This window comes from Suncus etruscus, chromosome X, assembly GCF_024139225.1.
Source record: "Suncus etruscus isolate mSunEtr1 chromosome X, mSunEtr1.pri.cur, whole genome shotgun sequence".
Classification (NCBI taxonomy): Eukaryota; Metazoa; Chordata; class Mammalia; order Eulipotyphla; family Soricidae; genus Suncus; species Suncus etruscus.
The window spans coordinates 66,021,499-66,040,663 of NC_064868.1; the positions used below are offsets into that span (position 1 = coordinate 66,021,499).

A 19,165-nucleotide genomic window follows, 5' to 3' on the forward strand; every position below is an offset into this window, starting at 1 on the left:
TCCTGGCTAGCACTCAGAAATCGTACCCGGCAGTCTGGGGGACCATATGGGAAGCCACATACAAGGCAAACACACTACTGCTGTGCTGTCTCTCCGGCTCCACCACTGTCTTTCCTTTTCCTTTTCCTTTCCTTTCCTTTTCTTTCTTTTTTTTTGTGTGGTTTTTGGCCACACCTGTTGATGCTGAGGGGTTACTTCTGGCTCTGAGCTCAGATTGCTCCTGGATTGGGGGACCATATGGGATCCTGGGGGATCCATCCTCGATTTGTCCTAGGTTAGTGTGCACTAGGCAAATGCCCTATTGGCCCCTTTTACTTTTCTTAAGTCCCACAGATGAGTGAGTTTATTTTATGTCTTTCTCTCTCTTCTTTCACTAAGTGTAATAGTCTCCCTGTACATCCGTGTATAGACAAATCTAATGACTTTATTTTTTAACAGCTGTTAGAAAATCTATTAGCCACTCATCTATTGTTGGGCACATGGGTTGTTTCCAGATTCTGGTTATTGTAGATAACACTGGAACGAACATAGGGGTGCAGATTGCATAGAATGTAGGAGTGCAGGGTGCATGTTTGTATTGTGGTTTTGTGTTCCTAGGGTATATCCCAATGAGTAGTATTGTGGGATCATATGGAAGTTCAATGTCCAGTTTTTTTGAGGAATATCCAGATTGTTTTCCAGAAGGGTTGGACTAGATGTGTTTCACACCAGCAGTGAGTGAGAGTTGCTTTCTCTGTGTATCCTTGCCAGCACTAGTTGTTCTTATTCTTTGAGAACATCTCCCTGATGATTAATAATGTGGAGAATTTTTTATTTCTTTATTTAAACACTTTATTACAAACGTAATTGTAATTGAGTATCAGTCATAACAAGAACACTCCCCTTCCCCTGTGCAACCTTTCCATCACCATTGCCCCATCTCTTCCCTCCTCCACCCCCTGCCTGTATTCGAGACAGGTTTTCTACATCCCTCACTCACTGACTTTGTTATGATAATTCTCAGTGTAGTTTTTTCTCTAACTGTACTCACCACTATTTTGTGGTGAGCTTCATATCTTTAGCTGGTCCTTCCAGCCCTCATCTCTGGGAATTATTTTAATGTCTTTAATTTTTCTTAAAACCCATAGATGAGTGAGGCTATTCTGTGTGTCTCTCTTTCCCTCTGACTGAATTCACTCAGCATAATATATTCCATATACATCCATGTATAGGAAAATTTCATGACTTCATCTCTCCTGACGGCTGCATAATATTCCATTGTGTATATGTACCACAGTTTCTTTAGTCATTCAACTGTTGAAGGGCATCTTGGTTGTTTCCAGAGTCTGAGTATCGTAAAAAGTGCTGTGATGAATACAGGTGTGAGGAAGGGATTTTTGAATTGTATTTTTATGTTCCTAGGGTATATCCCTAGGAGTGGTATAACTGGATCAAATGGGAGTTCAATTTCCAGTTTTTATAGAAACCTCCATATTGTTTTCCATAAGGGCTGGACTACACAACGTTCCCACCAGCAGTGAATGAAGTTCCTTTCTCCAATGTGGAGAATTTTTTCATATGCCTTTTGTCCATTTGTGTTTCTTCTTTGATAAAATATCTGTTTAATTCCTCTGCCCATTTTTTGATGGGGCTAGATATTTTTTCTTGTTAAGTTCTGTTAGAACCTTATATATCTTAGATATTAACCCCTTATTGATGGGTATTGGGTGTATAGTTTCTCCCATTCTGTGGGTGGCCTTTGTATCCTATTCACTATTTCCTTTGAGTTGCAGAAGCTTCTTGGTTTAATATAGTCCCATTTGTTTTTCTCTGTTTTCACTTGTTAGTTCAGTGAATTTCCTCCGTGAAGATGCCTTTATTCTCAATGTTATGAGTGTTTTACCTATGTATTCTTCTATATACTTTATATTTATGGGCCTTATATCAAGGTATTTAATCAATTTGGATTTGACTTTTGTTCATGGAGTTTGCTTTTTCTGCATGTGTCTGACCAGTTGTTTCAACACCACTTGTTGAAGAAGCTTTCCTTGATCCATTTTGTGTTTCTTGCCCCTTTATCAAAAATTATTTGATTGTATGTCTGGGAACTTTCTCGGAATACTCAAATCTATTTGAGAGTCTGTTTTAGTCCAATACCATGCTGATTTAATGACTATTGCTTTGTAGTATAATTTAAAAATTGGGGAAAGTGATGCCTTGCATCTTCTTTTTCCTAGGGTTTAGCTATTCTTAGCTGTTTATTGTTCCAAATTAATATCAGGAGTGTTTGATCCACTTCTTTGAAGAATGTCATGGGTATACTTAGAGGAATTATATTAAATCTTTAGGGAGTATTGCTATTTTAACGATGTTGATCTTTCCAATCCATGAACAGGGTATGTATCTCCATTTCCTTGTATCCTCGTTTACTCCTTGAAGCATAGTTTTGTACTTTGTATAGGTCTTTCACCTCTTTGTTGACTCCACGCTACTTGAATTTCTGTGGCACTAAAGTGAATGGGACTTTTTTAAGGTCCATTACTTCACTGTCATTATATCTGTGTAAGAAGGCCATTGATTTTTCATGTTAATTTTGTAGCCAGAAATTTGTCCTATGACTCTATTGTGTCTAGAAGCTTTTTGGTATTGTCTATAGGGTTTTCTAAGTATAGTATCATGTATCTGCAAATAGTGAGAGCTTGACTTCTTCCTTTTCTATTTGGATGCCCTTAATATATTTTTCTTGCCTAATTGCAATGGCAAGTACTTCTAGTATTATTTAAATAGGAGTGCTGAGAGGATGGAGCCTTGTCTTGTACCAGATTTTAGAAGAAAAACCTTTAGTTTATCTCCATTAAATATAATATTTGCCATTGGCTTGTAGTAAATGGCCTTGAGTGTATTAAGAAAAGTTCCTTAAAAAAGAAAGAAAAGTTTCTTTCATTCCCATCTTTTTGAGACTTTATCATGAATGGGTGTTGGAACTTATCAAATGCTTTCTCTGCATCTATTGATGTGATCATATGATTTTTTGTTGATGCAGTGTACTACATTGATTTGTGTATGTTAGGCCATCCTTGCATCTCTGGAATGAAATATACTTGACCATGGTGTATGATCCTCTTTATGAGGTGTTGGATCCTATTTGCTAGGATTTTGTTTGGTATCTTTGCATTTGTTTTCATCTGGGATATTGGTCTGTAATTTTTTTTCTTTTTTATTTTTGAAAGCATTTCTGCCTGGTTTTGGTATTAGGGTGATATTAGCATCATAAAAACTATTTGGTAGTGTTTCTGTTTCTTCAATTTCCTGGAAATCCTGAAAGTATAGACAGTAAGTCCTCTTGGGCGGTTTAAAAGAATTAGTGAAAGATATCATTAGTGAGTCCATCAAGGCCTGGACTTTTGTTTTTGTGAAGACTTTTGATTACCATTTTAATTTCTTCAATAGTGATGGTCTGTTTACATATGCTAGACCATCCTGGTCCAACCATGAAAGATTATGAGTATTAGAATTTATCCATTTCTTCCAGATTCTCTTGTTTTGTGGCAAAGTAGTCTCTTATTACCCTTTGAATCTCTGTAGTTTCTGTAGTGATCTTCCTCTTTTCATTTCTAACTTGGTTTAGTAAGTTTTTTCTCTCCCTTTCTTTGTGAGTTTTGCTAGTGGTTTATTGATCTTGTTGAAGATTTTCAATTAACAAATTTTTGATTTCATTGATTTTTTTAAATTATTCTTTGGATTTCTACTTCATTTATTTCTGCTCTCAGCTTTGTTATTTCTGTCTGCCTATCTATTTTTGGTTCATTTTATTGATCAGGTTCTAATTTTCTAAGTTGGGTACTAAAGTTATTTATGTAGGCCCCTTCTTCCTTTCTGATGTCTGTTTGAAAAGATACAAATTTTCCTCTTACTACCACTCTTGCTATGTCCAATAAATTTTGATAATTTTTGAGTCTTTGTTCTCATTTATTTCCAGGAATCTTTTGATTTTCTCTTTGATTTCATCTCTGACCTACTGGTTGTTAAATAGTGAGCTGTTCTTCTTTTTATCACACACAGTGGTGCTCAGGGATTACTCCTGGCTCCAAAAAAGTTAGAGTTATTATAGACATAATAAAATTAAGACACTAAAGCATTCTAATAGTGAGCTCTGTAGTGATTCCTTGACTTCTGAATGCATACTGAACCTGTTTCTGTGGCTAAAAGGATCAGAACATTATTATAAATCTCTATGATGAGCAGTTTATTCAGTCTGAATAGCTGTATCCATTGCTGCAAGTTTTTCGAATATATGTTTCTCCTATTCCACTGAGTTTGTGTCCCTCTGTCTATTCCCTGGACCTATTAGATACCTACCCATTAGACCATTGTATTTCTTTAGGTAGATATTTGAATAAAAATTATATAAACAATTTACTGTAAAATTGTGCAAAATCCAGTTTCCAACTCCTCTTTGTTGGGTATGGAGTTTGGGCCCTAGCAAGAAATGCTCAGGGATTACTTCTAGTTTTCATGTGCAGGAGTCACTCCTGACAGTGCTCATAGATACCAGGAATCGAATCCAGGTTGGCTACATGCATGGCATGAGCCTACCCACTGTACTGTCACTCCCACCCCACAAACTACACTTTTTTCATTTTTGTACTTTATTTAAAACATATCTGCATCACACAGTTGACAGTAATACATTGTAAATACAAATAATAGAAAGAAAAAATAAAGAACAGAAGAACGAAAATAAAACATGTACAATAACAAGCAAATTTGTGAAAATTATTGTATTTCCTATGTGGCCATTAAGACATTGGCAGAAGGTTTAGTAAGATCTTGTTGCTAGCTGACCATTTTGTTATTTCATTTGTTTCTGAACATTAAGTGACCTTGGCTGCATATTAGCACCTAAATTTGTGTATTCCTCTGTGGATGACAGCCTCAAATAATTGAAGTTGTCCAGGAATTCAAAGGAATGACTGAAACTGTGACTTTTGTGGAACATGTTTTCAGCTGCCAGGTCTCCCAGAAGTAGTAGAATGCAGTGTGGAGAGGATCTCCACTGACTTCAAAAACTGCCTTAGTGATATCAGCCCAAATACTGGCATACCTGGAATTTGGTCAGATTGATGTCTGTGAGAATCATAGAGGAGTGGTGAAGCAGGTCCATAAACAAAGTGGTGATTATGAATCAACAGGAGTTGATTCCACAGGGCAGAGACTTAGCCTGCTTCCTCCTGACATTGCAAACTTTCAGCTGCACAGCCGGTGTACCAATAATTTTTCATGGGTTGGCTTACATCTCTTTCAAGAAGAGTGCGTTTATGGAGCTTGCTCCTTTTGAACATGGCAGTTGTGTTTGTAAGCATGGTTACAGCTGCCAGGCCTCCTGGAAGAAGGAGGCTATTAGAGTGGGGAAGCACTACCTCCAAAAAATAAACTTCTCTTTTAAGGCTCCAATTTCCTTGTTGAGTTTTTGATGTATTTAATTTTTGTCAGCTTCATGTCATGAGCTGGACCCTCCAGCTCTCCTCTCTTTTGTTTCTGAGAATTATCGCAAAAATGTCTTTTATTTTTCTTAAAACCCATAGATGAGTGAGACTATTCTGCGTTTATCTCTCGCCCTCTGACTTACTTCACTCAGCATAATAGAAGCTCACCACAAAGAGTGATGAGTGCAGTTAGAGAAATAATTACACTATGAGAACTATCATAACCATGTGAATGAGTGAGGGAAGTAGAAAGCCTGTCTAGAACACAGGCTGGGGTGGGGTGGGGACGAGAAACGCTTGGGACATTGATGATGGGAATTTTTTAATTAAAAAAAGTAAAACTCCCCGGAGAGATAGCACAGCGGTGTTTGCCTTGCAAGCAGCCGATCCAGGACCAAAGGTGGTTGGTTCAAATTCTGGTGTCCCATATGGTCCCCCGTGCCTGCCAGGAGCTATTTCTGAGCAGACAGCCAGGAGTAACCCCTGAGCACCGCCGGGTGTGGCCCAAAAACCAAACAAAAACAACAAACAAAGAGAAAAAAGTAAAACTTTGATGATGATAAAAAAAATTGTCAGCACTTTGTATATGGCATATCACAGTAGCCTTCTAGCCTGTAGAATTTCAGTTGATAAAAATTAGTATGGCTTCAGAGACTGGCACACATCACAAAGAATGAGAATAAGCAGTGCTGGTGGGGATGTGGAGAGAAAGGAACTCTTATTCACTGCTGATGGGAATGCCATCTATTCCAGCCTTTATGGAAAACAATATGGAGATTCCTCAAAAAACTGGACATTGAGCTCCCATATGATACAGCTATACCACTTGTAGGGATATACCCTAGGAACACAAAAATACAATTAAAAAATCCCTTCTTCACACCTATATTCATTGCATCACTGTTTACAATAGCCAGACTCTGGAAACAACCTAGATGCCTTTCAACAGAGGAATGGCTAAAGAAACTGTGGTACCTACACACAATGGAATATTATGCAGCCATTAAGAGAGATGAAGTCATGAAATTTTTCTATACATGGATGTACATGAAATCTAATATGCTGAGTGAAATAAATCAGAGACAGAGATAGACACAGAATAGTCTCACTCTTCTATGGGTTTTAAAAATTAAAGACATTATTGTAATAAGGCCCAGAGACAATAGAGTTAAGGGCCGGAAGGACCGACTCAAAATATAAAGCTCACCACAAAGAATAGTGAGTACTGTTAAGGAAATAACTGCACTAACAACTAACATGGCAATGTTAATGAATGAGAGAGGTAGAATGCCTGTCTAGAATATTTATTAGACTTTTTAACATCTGCTATTGTTCCATTATGCCCCTCTACCTCTATGGTCTTTCCAATCCTTAATTAGTTCCAAAAGTGTATATTACAGTTTCCTGTCTGAGAATCAGAGATTCCAAAATTTATTTGATCTACTGCCCCTTTTCAGAAAATAAGTCACTCAATTATCCATGGAAATAGGTGAAAGCATCCCTAGTTGTTCACCTGCCTGGATTATTCCAGTGCCCATGTCTCTGGCCACCCACCTTTTCCATCCTAACCCTAACACTAACCCACTTTGGGGAACACTGCTTTGGACTGTGATCCCAGCTCTGCTAGTTTTCTGAAAGATGGGAGATAAGGTCCTTGTAGATCTGTTGATCATTAGCCTAAAATACCATAACTTGGTTGTTTTGTCAAAAACTGTGCTGTTTCATCCAACAGCATAGTCTTTCAGCTCCATCTCTGTTGTTATTATAATCTTGACCCTCCCACTGCTAGGTCATGTTTGCAATCAGTTATTGTGGTTAATCTGAACTACTCTACTCTGGAAGTTCTTCCCTTATTGATTTTGCCCTCTAGTTGAACTCTTCACCATAATCACATACTTTAAGATAGTCAGACATATGTATCTCTTAGGTTGTGAATTAATGTAGCCTTTTCTGTGATATGTATTTGATTTCCAGTCGTACTTTATCATAGAATTTTGCTTATTGGGATCTATTCTGCTATTTCATCAGAATTCTCTTTTTTTAATTTAATTTTATACATTTAAGCTCTCATGTAATTTTGTGGTGAATCTAGAAAAAGGTTTGTCTATTTCGTATCTCCTTTTTTGTGGTTTTTTTTTTTGGGTCACACCCGGCAGTGCTCAGGGTTTCCTCCTGGCTCCATGCTCAGAAATTGCTCCTGGCAGGCACGGGGGACCATATGGGATGCCGGGATTCAAACCAATGACCTTCTGCATGAAAGGCAAATGTCTTACCTCCATGCTATCTCTCCGGCCCCTTATATTTCCTTTTTAAAGTGTTCATTTCTATGATCATTTATATTGTTCTTTTATTCATTACTGTCTATACTTATTTAAGAATACAAATTTAAAAATTGTTTTTTGGCCAACATATAGACTATTATAGAGAATGTGCTATGTACATTTTAGCAGAATTATACATATATGTTTTAAAATTATATATTATATGTAATGATATATAATAACTATATAATACATTTTTAAATTTTTGATTTTCGGCCATACCTAACAGTGCTCTGGACCAACTCCTGGCTCTGTACTAAGGGATCACTCCTGGCAGGCTTGGGGTATCATATGAGATGCTAGGGATTGAACCTGAGTCAGCTGTGTGCAAGGCAAGTACCGTACCTGCTGTGTTATGGCTCCTACTCTAGAATATATATTATTTTGTTTCTGTATGGACCTGTATTTTGTTTTTGTTCTATTTCATGTTGTTCAGGATATAAGGCTCATTTCTGGAGGGCCTGAGGACCTGTCAGGTCCAACCCAGGTCAGCCACATGCAAGGCAAGGGCCCTACCCACTGTACTATTGCTCTGGCCCCTAGTTTGGATTTTTTGTTTGTTTAGGGTCATACCAGATGGTTCTCTGGGGTCACTCCTGGCTCTGCACTATTACTTCTGGAGGTGCTTAGGGGACCATATACGACACCTGGTATTGAACCCAGTCAACCACATGTAAGGCAAGTGCCCTACCTACTAGACTATCTCTCCAGTTTCATCCAACCTCTAGATTTAACAAGCAAGGATGACAAGGATAGGTCATGATGGCAACCTTTCTCTGTTGCCTCCAACCCACTGGAAAGGAATAAAATACCTAGATTATTTTTATATAGTAACAATAGGTGACATCTTCTACCAGCTTTGGGAATATTCCCACAGATATCTGTACCTGAGACCTCCTTTTTTTGAGTGCCATATACACCTCTTTAGCATAAAGTTCGAGTGCTTGCCAAATTATTGCTTATGTGATAGGTGAGCAATTAATTTCTGTTTGCTACAGTTTTCTGTGTCTTATTGATGTGATCCTGGTTAGTTTTAAAAACTAGATATTTGGGAGACTTCTTTCTCACATACCAGTCAATAGAAGTCTGACTACCCAATATGGGATTCAAACTCTTTGCCTTCTCGAGAAGAAACTGGATTTTGAGGAACAAGAGAAATAGTACAGCAGGTAGGGCACATGTCTTGCACATTGAACCCAGGTTTGAACTCTAGCATCCCATATGGTCCCCAGAAATTACCAGGAGTAATTTTTTAGTGCAGAGTCAGTAGTGATCCCTACACCTCATCAAGTGTGACAACCACCCAACCCTGGGAAAAAAGAAAACATTGTATTTTGAGTTTTTTCCAGATTGTCACAGACACTGTCACCACACTGTATGGGAGATTATGCCAAGGCTTTTTTTTTGGGGGGGGGTACTACTCTTTTTGAGCTGGGACGCTTAGGGCTTACTGCTGGCTCTGTACTCAGAGGTCACTTCCAACAGGGCTCTGAGTACCATATAGTGTTGGAAATCAAACCCCAGTTGGCTGCATGTAAGGTAAATGCCCTATCTGCTGCACTAAGATTCTGTCCCCTATGGCAAGGATATGTCTAATCCTCTCACCTTGGTGTGTTTTCTTCTCACTTGCCCAGTGTGCAGGAGTCATTCTGTCTATTCTTTAGGTTTTTTTCTCAAAGGAAGCCAGTGCACTTGCCCAGTGTGCAGGAGTCATTCTGTCTATTCTTTAGGTTTTTTTCTCAAAGGAAGCTAGTGCATATTTGATTTGTTCATGAGAGGATGTTAGTTCAGCATCTTTCTGTGCAACTATCTTGACTTAAATCTGCAAATATTTTTATTTTTTAATTAATATATTTATTTAAGCATCATGATTACAAACATGTTTGTAAATAGGTTTCAGTTATAAAAAATATATTTGAAATAATTCTTAGGAATATTTATTCTCACTATTTCTTAGGCTCCAATTCTTTGCTCAGAAATCACTTCTGTCAGGCTTGGGGGACCATTTGGAATGTCAGGGATTGAGTCTGGGTTGGCCACATGCAAGGCAAACATCCATTGTGCTATCACTCCAGCCGAATTCATACTTTTTATATTCCTTATGTTCACTCCATAACTTGGTAACTCTGGAATAAAAAATTAGGAATCTTAATTTCGGGACTATGGCTGGGTCACTCATTATTTATGCCAAATGTCTTATATATTCATAAAACAAAACATGTTTTCATAGTATTCACTCAGGCATAAGTATATATTGATAGGCAAGTAGAATCTGTGTGACTTCAATATTAATGGGGTAGTGTTTTTTTGTTTTTGTTTTTTAATTTTTGCTTTTGGGTCATACCCAGCAGCACTCGGGGGTTTCTCCTGGCTCTGCACTCAGAAATTGCTCCTGGCAGGTACAGGGGACCATATGTGATGCCGGGATTCGAACCACCATCTGTCCTGAATTGGCTGCATGCAAGGCAAATGTCCTACCACTGTGCTATCTCTTCGGCCAGTGGGGTAATTTTTTAAATTTATTTTTGCAACTCTAAATCATTAACTAAATTCATACCTTTTCTTCTACAGGACTACAACAGAAGTATCTCCGAAACAGAAACAATACTACGCTTTGCTTTCCAAGCCTCTATCACAGTTCTGTGTATTGCTTGTCCCTGTTCATTGGGGCTGGCAACTCCAACTGCCGTGATGGTGGGTACTGGAGTAGGAGCTCAAAATGGCATACTAATCAAAGGAGGTGAACCATTGGAGATGGCTCATAAGGTAAGAATCCCCAGAACTAAGAATCGTCCCATCTCCTATTGAGAAATACAGTTCTAAATTACTCCCATATGGTCTATAAACTAAACCTAATCTGAAACTGTTCTGAGGGTTGTTGTATTATTTTGCTTCTGCTCCAGATAAGTTATAGAATATTCTTAAAACTTGTCAAGTTTTATTCTTAGAGTAGACCCTGATATAAAATACCTACAGTTTTATTATTTCCTCCCTCATACTAGACCAGTCTCTAGAGCAGGGAAATAGATTAAATTATTTTACAAATAAAACTATTTTCCCAAATATATTAGGCTTCTATCATATTTGTATATTGTTCCATATGTGTTTTTACAGCAAGAAAGCTCTTCTAGTTGCTTTAGTTTCTATTTGGCCGCCATCTAACAATTTACAGCTTTTTGTAATTTTGTAATTACAATTACAATTTTGTAATTTTTGTAATTTTGTAAATTTGTAATTTGTAATCTGTTTTTATATTGAGTTTTCTGCAGTAGTCTCAATCAAGGCTATTTGACTTCAACTAAGATCGTGTTCTTAATAGCATTTCTTATTACAAGGATATAAATTATATGCTAATGCTTGTTGTGAACTTACTTAGAACAAGTTAGGAAACTCATTCATCCAGTTGATACAAAATAGTACTTACAGTCATTTAAACTTTTTTGATACAACTTCACATTTAAAGAAATATTGCAAGAATAGTATAAAGAGCTGCCATATACTTCTTTTTTTCAGTTGGTTGAAAGGCTTCTAAAGCAGTGTTCAGGGACTTTGGGGGCCATTCCTGGCAATAATTAGTTGCCTGTATAGGCCTGATAGTCCAGTTATTGCACTCAATAATATAGTGATATTCAGGCCTGGTGCTTCCAGGGGCTACAAGATTATACTTTGAAAGTCATTAGGGGGCCTATATCCACAGTACAGTTGAAGGCTATTAAGTATAACTTATAGGTTTTCTTCTTTTAGTCTCCTTTTCTTTTGTTTTTCCAAAGACTGTTTATTAAGTTCAAATTAGTTAAAAGTAAGTTTATTAAGAAAAAAATTATAATATTTCAATGATATTTTTATTTCTGGAAAAGTAATGATGAGCTTTATTGAGATATAAGTGAATTGTATTTGAATTTTATTACAGGTAAAGGTAGTTGTATTTGACAAAACTGGAACCATTACCCATGGAACCCCAGTAGTGAATCAAGTAAAGATTCTAGTGGAAAGTAACAGAATATCACGCAATAAGATGTTGGCCATTGTGGGAACTGCTGAAAGTAATAGTGAACACCCTCTAGGAGCAGCTATAACCAAATACTGCAAGCAGGTAACCCCCCTTTATTTATTATTGTAGTCATCTCCTACAGAAATTATCCAGACTGAATCTTGGCTGGCATTTGATTATGATTTTTATATATTTGGTGTGAGTCTTCTAGACAGACTTGCATTTCTCATTTATATGTCTTAATCTCTTTATACAAAATAATATACAGACGAACTGAAAAATTAACTATAGTCCTTCTACACAGAACTCCCTGTTTATATTAAATTAAAATTATGGCAATACATATTTATGGTAGGAAAACTCAGAGGAAAGAAATACCTCGTTTCTACCCTCTTCCATACCTCCCACTTACAGTCTAAAATTTACTGTTAAATTTTAATCTGCTAAGTCTTTTTAACTAATATTTATATTGAGTCACAATTAACCTAGTATAAAATTTACTCTTGCAAAGTGTATGATTGAACAGTTTTTAGTATATTCACAAAATACACATATGTTAATGGTTTTAATGCATGTATCATATATATTTATTAATTGTTTTCTCAACTTTCTACATAAATTGGACACACAATGATCAGTCTTTAATTTTTTGTTGTGGTTTTGGAGCCACACCAAATAATGATTAGGGTTTACTCCTGGCACTGCTGGGGGGACCATATGGAGTGCTGGGGATCAAACCCAGGTCAGCTGCATGCAAGGCAAGCATCCTACATGCTGTACTATCTTCAAACTTTTTATTAAATTATTTTCTACATCAGAATATATAGATTTTCCTTCTTTTTTTTTTTTTTTGGGGGCCACACCCGGTGATGCTCAGAGGTTACTCCTGGCTATCTGCTCAGAAATAGCTCCTGGCAGGCACGGGGGACCATATGGGATGCCGGGATTCATATAACCACCTTAGGTCCTGGATTGGCTGCTTGCAAGGCAAACACCTCTGTGCTATCTCTCCGGCCCCTTTTCCTTCTTTTAATTCATATATTTTATTGCACAATACATATAATATCTGTCAAGTTTGCAGGCTTATGTTAAATGTTATTAATGCAATTACTAGATCAAAGGAGGCACACAAATTAAGTTTTGGTTACCAAAGCTCACATGGCAAATATTACCAAAGCCTAAATGAAAAGTTATTATTTTGCCAAAGTCTATGAGTGCCCATTTCTCTACATTTGTACCAATGTTTTCTATAATCAATATGTAAAAATAATAAGTATTTTACATTTTCTTAATTTTGACTAACCCTAAGTATCTTTTTGTTTTGGTTTGGTTTTTATTTGTTTGTTTTTGGATCACATCTGGTGGCACTCAGGGTTTACTCCTGCCTCCACACTCAGAAATAGCTCCTAGCAGGGTTGGAGGACCATATAGGATGCTGGAGATCGAACCGAGGCTCATCCCGGCTTGGTAGTGTGCAAGGCAAATGCCCTACCGCTGTGTTATCACTCCGGCACCATCTTTTTTGTATATTTATTGACCAGTTGAATTTCTTTTTCTATGACCTGTCTGCTTCTGTCCTTTGTAATATATTTCTGTAAGGTGGCTTGCTTTGTTCACAATGATTTGTCTAAGTTCTCACATAATTGAGAATACGTATCCTCATATAATTTTATGGCTAAAATATGAATAGAATTTGACATTACTCTTCCATTTTTAACAATTTCCTCTTTTGTTTTTTTTTCCTATTAATTGCTATGGTCATGACTTCTTTATACCCCAATCAAGAAAGAATAAATAGATAAAGAGGAAACAATTATGGTTATCAGAATTCTTTGGGTTACTTAAAATAGAAAATCATGCTAGTGAAACAGTGTTTTAACTGAAGAGCTTGTTCTTTTTTAGACTTTACTGAATAGAACCATTTGACTTGATCGAGAAACTGTGATTAACTTAAAGGAGTTCAAGTTTCTCTTTGAACATTCAAAGTTTCACTTTGAACATTATGCTAAATATTCTGTTCTTTCATCTTTTTCAAAACTCATTGTCAAATAGATAATAATAAGGTGTATTTGGAATTAACTATTAGACATGTAATAGGTATCAAAAATTTAGAATTAGCCATCAAAAATCTTTAATCTTATTAATAATGCATTACTTTGGATTATTAGAACAGAGGAAACCCTTCTGTTTCTATTTGGTAGGAGCTGGACACTGAAACCTTGGGTACCTGCATAGATTTCCAGGTTGTGCCAGGCTGTGGTATTAGCTGTAAAGTCACCAATATTGAAGGCTTACTACATAAGAATAATTGGAAGATAGAGGAAAATAATATTAAAAATGCATCCCTGGTTCAAATTGATGCAAGTAATGAACAGTCATCAACTTCGTCTTCCATGATTATTGATGCCCAGCTCTCAAGTAAGCTAATTTTCTTTATAGCTCCAATTATGGGACAGTTTTGAACATATATCTAACATATAATTTAAGTGTTGCATAAGAAACAAAAATTGCCATCATGGTTTTATTCTTCCAAATAATTTTTACCATAGACTTTCTGATGACATTGAGTTACTTGAGAACATTTCTGATTGTGATCCTTGATTCCACAAGAATGATGAAATCTAGACTTTGCTGATCATTCATCTTAATTTAGTAATCTTTTATTTCAGACCATAGCTTCTGGAAACCTTTTATGTCTTTAACAAAATCCTATAGTCATATCTTTTCTCATCAAATTATCTTATTTCTCACAGAGAAAGTTTAGATTCTCAGACATCTCTTCTTTTTAGTTTCTTTGCCCAAAATTATTCTATTGACAGTGGGAAAGGTATCTCTCATCTTGCCTAATGAATTTCATCATATTTATTCTAGATCCCACCATTGTGGATTGCACATAGATCAACACAGAGACCTGGCTTTCTCAGTTATGCCCCTCTGAATTTTTAGTTTCTATGTCTTTTTCTAGTAGTAGCTGCTCCTAAATATATAAACACATCTTCCATCAAAATAAATGTATTCTTATCTTAATTCTGTCCTTTTCCTTTATAGCTAAACATCTAGAAAGAGTCTAGACTTGCTGGATTGGAACTGGGCTAAGTCTGCTGCTGACCTCTTATAATAACCATTCTAGTTGGTACTTCTCACTTTTCATCCTACATGACTTCATGAAGGCATGTCATGAAGTTACCCCCCTTTGGGAGGCACACCTGGCAGTGCTCAGGGGTTACTCCTGGCTCTGCACTCAGGAATCATTGCTGCTGTGTTTGGGGAACCATGTAGGATACCTGAAATCAAATCCAGTTCAGTCACATGGAAGGCAAGTTTCTGTACTCTCTTTCCAACACAGACCATTTTTTTTGTTTCACAGATCTTTACCTTCCTTGAGTCTATGACTTTACTTTTCTTAGTGACTCATCACAGGTCCTTGGTCATTCCTTATAAGTCTCTTCTAATTCTTTTTTAACTGCTCTCAAAAGATGGTCCTTGGGGCCAGAGAGATAGCACAGCAGTAAGGCGTTTGCCCTGCAAGCAGCTGATTCAAATAGACAATAGTTTGAATCCTGGAATCCCATATGGTCCCCTGTCCTGTACCTGCCAGGAGCAATTTCTGAGTGCAGAGCCAGAAGTAACCTCTGAGTGCTACCAGGTGTGACCCCCCAAAAAGAAAAAAATAGATGGCCCTCAAGGGTTTTATTAGTCTTTTTTCTCTTTACATCATGTGTGTACCATCTCATTCATGCATTTCACTTTTCTGCCACCTGTAGGTGTCCTATATAACTCCAAAATCCATGTCTTGAGCTAAAACCTATTTCTGATATTTATGTTGTTCTGTCCATCTGTATCCAAACCATTATTTACCCATGTAAGTGCTCTAGCACTTCCTCACCCATTTCTGCTCAAGTAATTTTGTCAACCCAGAGATGCACACATAACACTTGTTTAACAATTCCTTGTATTACAGTAGTTATAAGTTATTTTTGAATAACATATTTCAAAGGAATATGATGAAAAATATGCCTTCCTCTCAGTAAAGTTCTGTTTCAAGAGTTTCACATATATCCTAAAGTTCACCCATGAATTTCTATTAAGATCCTGATTTAATTGTTTTTCGGTCTCAAGTGGGACAAAGTTCAGTCTCTTTGGACTTAATTTATTTTTATTTATCATGTTTCCCATACCTGTCCCTGCCCCAATATATCTTTTTCCCCATTACCCCTGTATGTTCCACTCATATGGAGGTATTTACAGTTCCTATTTACTTCACAATTATGACATCATTTTAGTTACTATTTTCTCTAGTTCCCCGTTGATAAATTCTACATGTCATTAGCTAATTTTTATCTGCATATAAAAAATAAACACAGAATTTCTTAACTAATGACCCTTACCTTCTCTATTGATTAATTAATATTTGGTGTTAGAGATTGAATAAGTTGACATCTCTTTCTTTTGTGAAGTTTTCATTGAGTAACATATATAGATAGATATTTGCCTTTTTAAAAATTATAATTGAACTCTGTGCTGAACACACTGCCTGAAAATTCTTTATTTCCTTGTCTGATGCTACTGAATAGTCATTTCTTTATTATTTCTCTATGAACTTCTAGTGTCAAACCACACTGACAACTGGTAATTCCATTCATTTAACCTTCTATTGACATTGTTTATGATACTGAAGTGAACAGAATAAATAAGGGTTTTATTTCCCTGGTAAATAATACAAGACAGTGAGCAAATAATTGATAAGTATATCTAATGTAGATAGTGTTCTGGAAAAAATAGTGGGTACAGAGTATAGGAATAGTGGATTCCTATTTTATAATGAGTAAAGAATGGAGGAGGGAAGAAGATAGAGGGAGAAAGATGTGTCAATATCTATGACATGAGAATGCCAGGCAGGGGAAATATTAAGTACAAAAGTCTTGAGTTTTGGAGAGATAGCACAGCGGCGTTTGCCTTGCAAGCAGCCGATCCAGGACCAAAGGTGGTTGGTTCGAATCCCGGTGTCCCATATGGTCCCCCGTGCCTGCCAGGAACTATTTCTGAGCAGACAGCCAGGAGTAACCACTGAGCACCGCCGGGTGTGGCCCAAAAACCAAAAAAAAAAAAGTCTTGAGTTTTAGAAATAAGGAGAATAATGTGGCTAGAACAGAGTAAATAAATGGCGTGGGGATGAGAAATGATGTCTGAAAGATAATGCAAGACTAAATCATGTAGAGTTATTGAAAAAGACTTTGTTTTTTTTTTCCCCTGAGATGAGAAGCCATTAGAGAGTTTTCAGTAGAGGAGTAATAGTCCTTTTTTGTTGTTTTTGTTTGTTTGATTTGTTTTTGTTTTTGGCCACACGGGTTACTACTGGCTCTGCACTCAGGAATCACTCCTGGCAAACTTGAGGAACCATAGAGGATGCCTGGGTTTGAACCCGGGTTGGCCATATGCAGGGCAAATGTCCCACCCACTCCAGCCCTGATCCCTGAGTAAAAGTGGTCTTCTGACTTATCTGGTAAAACCACACTATTGTATATGTGGCTACACAATTCTACTTCCTCATTCACTCAAAGTCCTGCTGGAAATCCACACAACTTACTGTAGACTTGGTCTATAACCACAACTTACTACAATTAAAATGTGAAACATCATACTTGCTGTAGTGGCAAATATCCCAGGGCCTTCCATATATCTATTCATTTCGAGCACCAGCCTGGACAGAAACAGACACTGGCCCAGCCCAGCTCTAGTTTAAGTACAAGGGAACAATGGGAAAACATAAGTACTCAGTAGAGATAACAATAGTCAGGGAGGATCCCCAATAACATCAGACAGAACTCTATAATCTGTCTGAAAAAGTCTTTAGACTATCATATTATTGTTCAATGATTTAAAAAATGACATTTAAATGGAGTCCAATAAATTTGAAGAGAGCCTAAGAAACAAATAAAAGAAATGTACAAGTAAAAGTAAAGGAACTTAAAAAATGCAATAGTCTCCTGTAAGCAGTATGGAAGAAACTGAAAAGAAAATTGGTACACTTAAAGTTGTGAACAACTCCAACAAGAATGAAGAGGAAATTGAAAAAGAGAATGAGGGCCGGGCGGTGGCGCAAGAGGTAAGGTGCCTGCCTTGCCTGAGCTAGCCTTGGACGGACCGTGGTTCAATCCCCCGGCGTCCCATATGGTCCCCCAAGCCAGGAGCAACTTCTGAGCACATAGCCAGGAGTAACCCCTGAGCATTACCGGGTGTGGCCCCAAAACCAAAAACCAAAAAAAAAAAAAAAAAAAAAAGAAAAAGAGAATGAGAAGAAACAAGGAGAATATAAGATTTTTATAATACGAAGTTGTACTCTCAGAATCATAGGAATTCCAGAAGACTAGTTGAGGAAATAATTAGTGAGAATTTCCCCAATCTGAATAGGGATATGAGGATACTGATCTAAGAGGACCAGAGTACCAACATAGAACAAACAAAACAACACCAAGATATGTTGTAATCAAAATGGCAAGAACCAACGATTGATAGTCTTTATAGCTGCAAGTGAGTAGAAAATAATAATAATAATAATAATAATAATAATAATAATAATAATAATAATAATAATAATATAATATGTTAAATGCATAGCAGACTTCTCCAGTGAAGCTTTATAAGCAAGAGAAGAGTGGAATAACACAAATTATTAAATGAAAAGAACCCTAATCTTGACTCTTCTAAACAGCAAGGTTGTCACTCTAGTTGAAAAAAGAAAAACACTCTCAGACAAATAGCAGCTGAGGACATACATAGAATCTTATCTAGCTCTGATGTGGACAGTGAAAGGCCACATTTTAAAATGGAACAACAGGAGCTGTAGAGATAATGCTGTGGGTTTGCCAGCCACTTGCCTTGCACACAGCTGATTTGTGTTTGATCCCCACCATCCCATGTGGTCCCCTGAGCACTGCCAGGAGTAATTCCTGAGTGCAGAGCAAGGATTAACCCCATGAGCATTGTCAGGTGTGGCTCAAAAACAAAACAAAAGGAAAGACTAAATAGCCCAAACAATCAAACTCCTATAAGATATGGAAACAAATTAGTTCCTATAATAATTTCTCTAAATGTTAATGGCCCAAACTTTCCCTAAAATGACACAGTGTAGCAGAATGGAGTGGGGGGTTGAAATCCAATAAAATCCAACCTCCTGGGGCCGTAGAGATAGCCCAGCGGTAGGGCATTTGCCTTGCACGCGGCCAACCCAGAACAGACCTAGGTTAGATTCCTGGCATCCCATATGGTCCCCCGAGCCTGCCAGGAGTGATTTCTGAGTACAGAACCAGTAGTAACCCCTGAGTACTGCCGGGTGTGTCCCAAAAAAAACAAAACAAAACAAAACATCCCAACCTTCTGTTGTTTAT

General features: G+C 37.1%; 1 protein-coding gene across 1 annotated transcript in view; it reads left to right on the top strand.

Annotated features, from left to right (window-relative positions):
• Positions 1-19,165, top strand: part of ATP7A (ATPase copper transporting alpha) — a 136,126-nt gene that overhangs the window by 98,359 nt on the left and 18,602 nt on the right. The window contains exons 15-17 of the mRNA XM_049767402.1: positions 10,358-10,552; positions 11,697-11,879; positions 13,979-14,195. Of these exons, the coding sequence (XP_049623359.1) occupies positions 10,358-10,552; positions 11,697-11,879; positions 13,979-14,195 (595 nt within the window). The remainder of the gene's footprint in view (positions 1-10,357; positions 10,553-11,696; positions 11,880-13,978; positions 14,196-19,165) is intronic.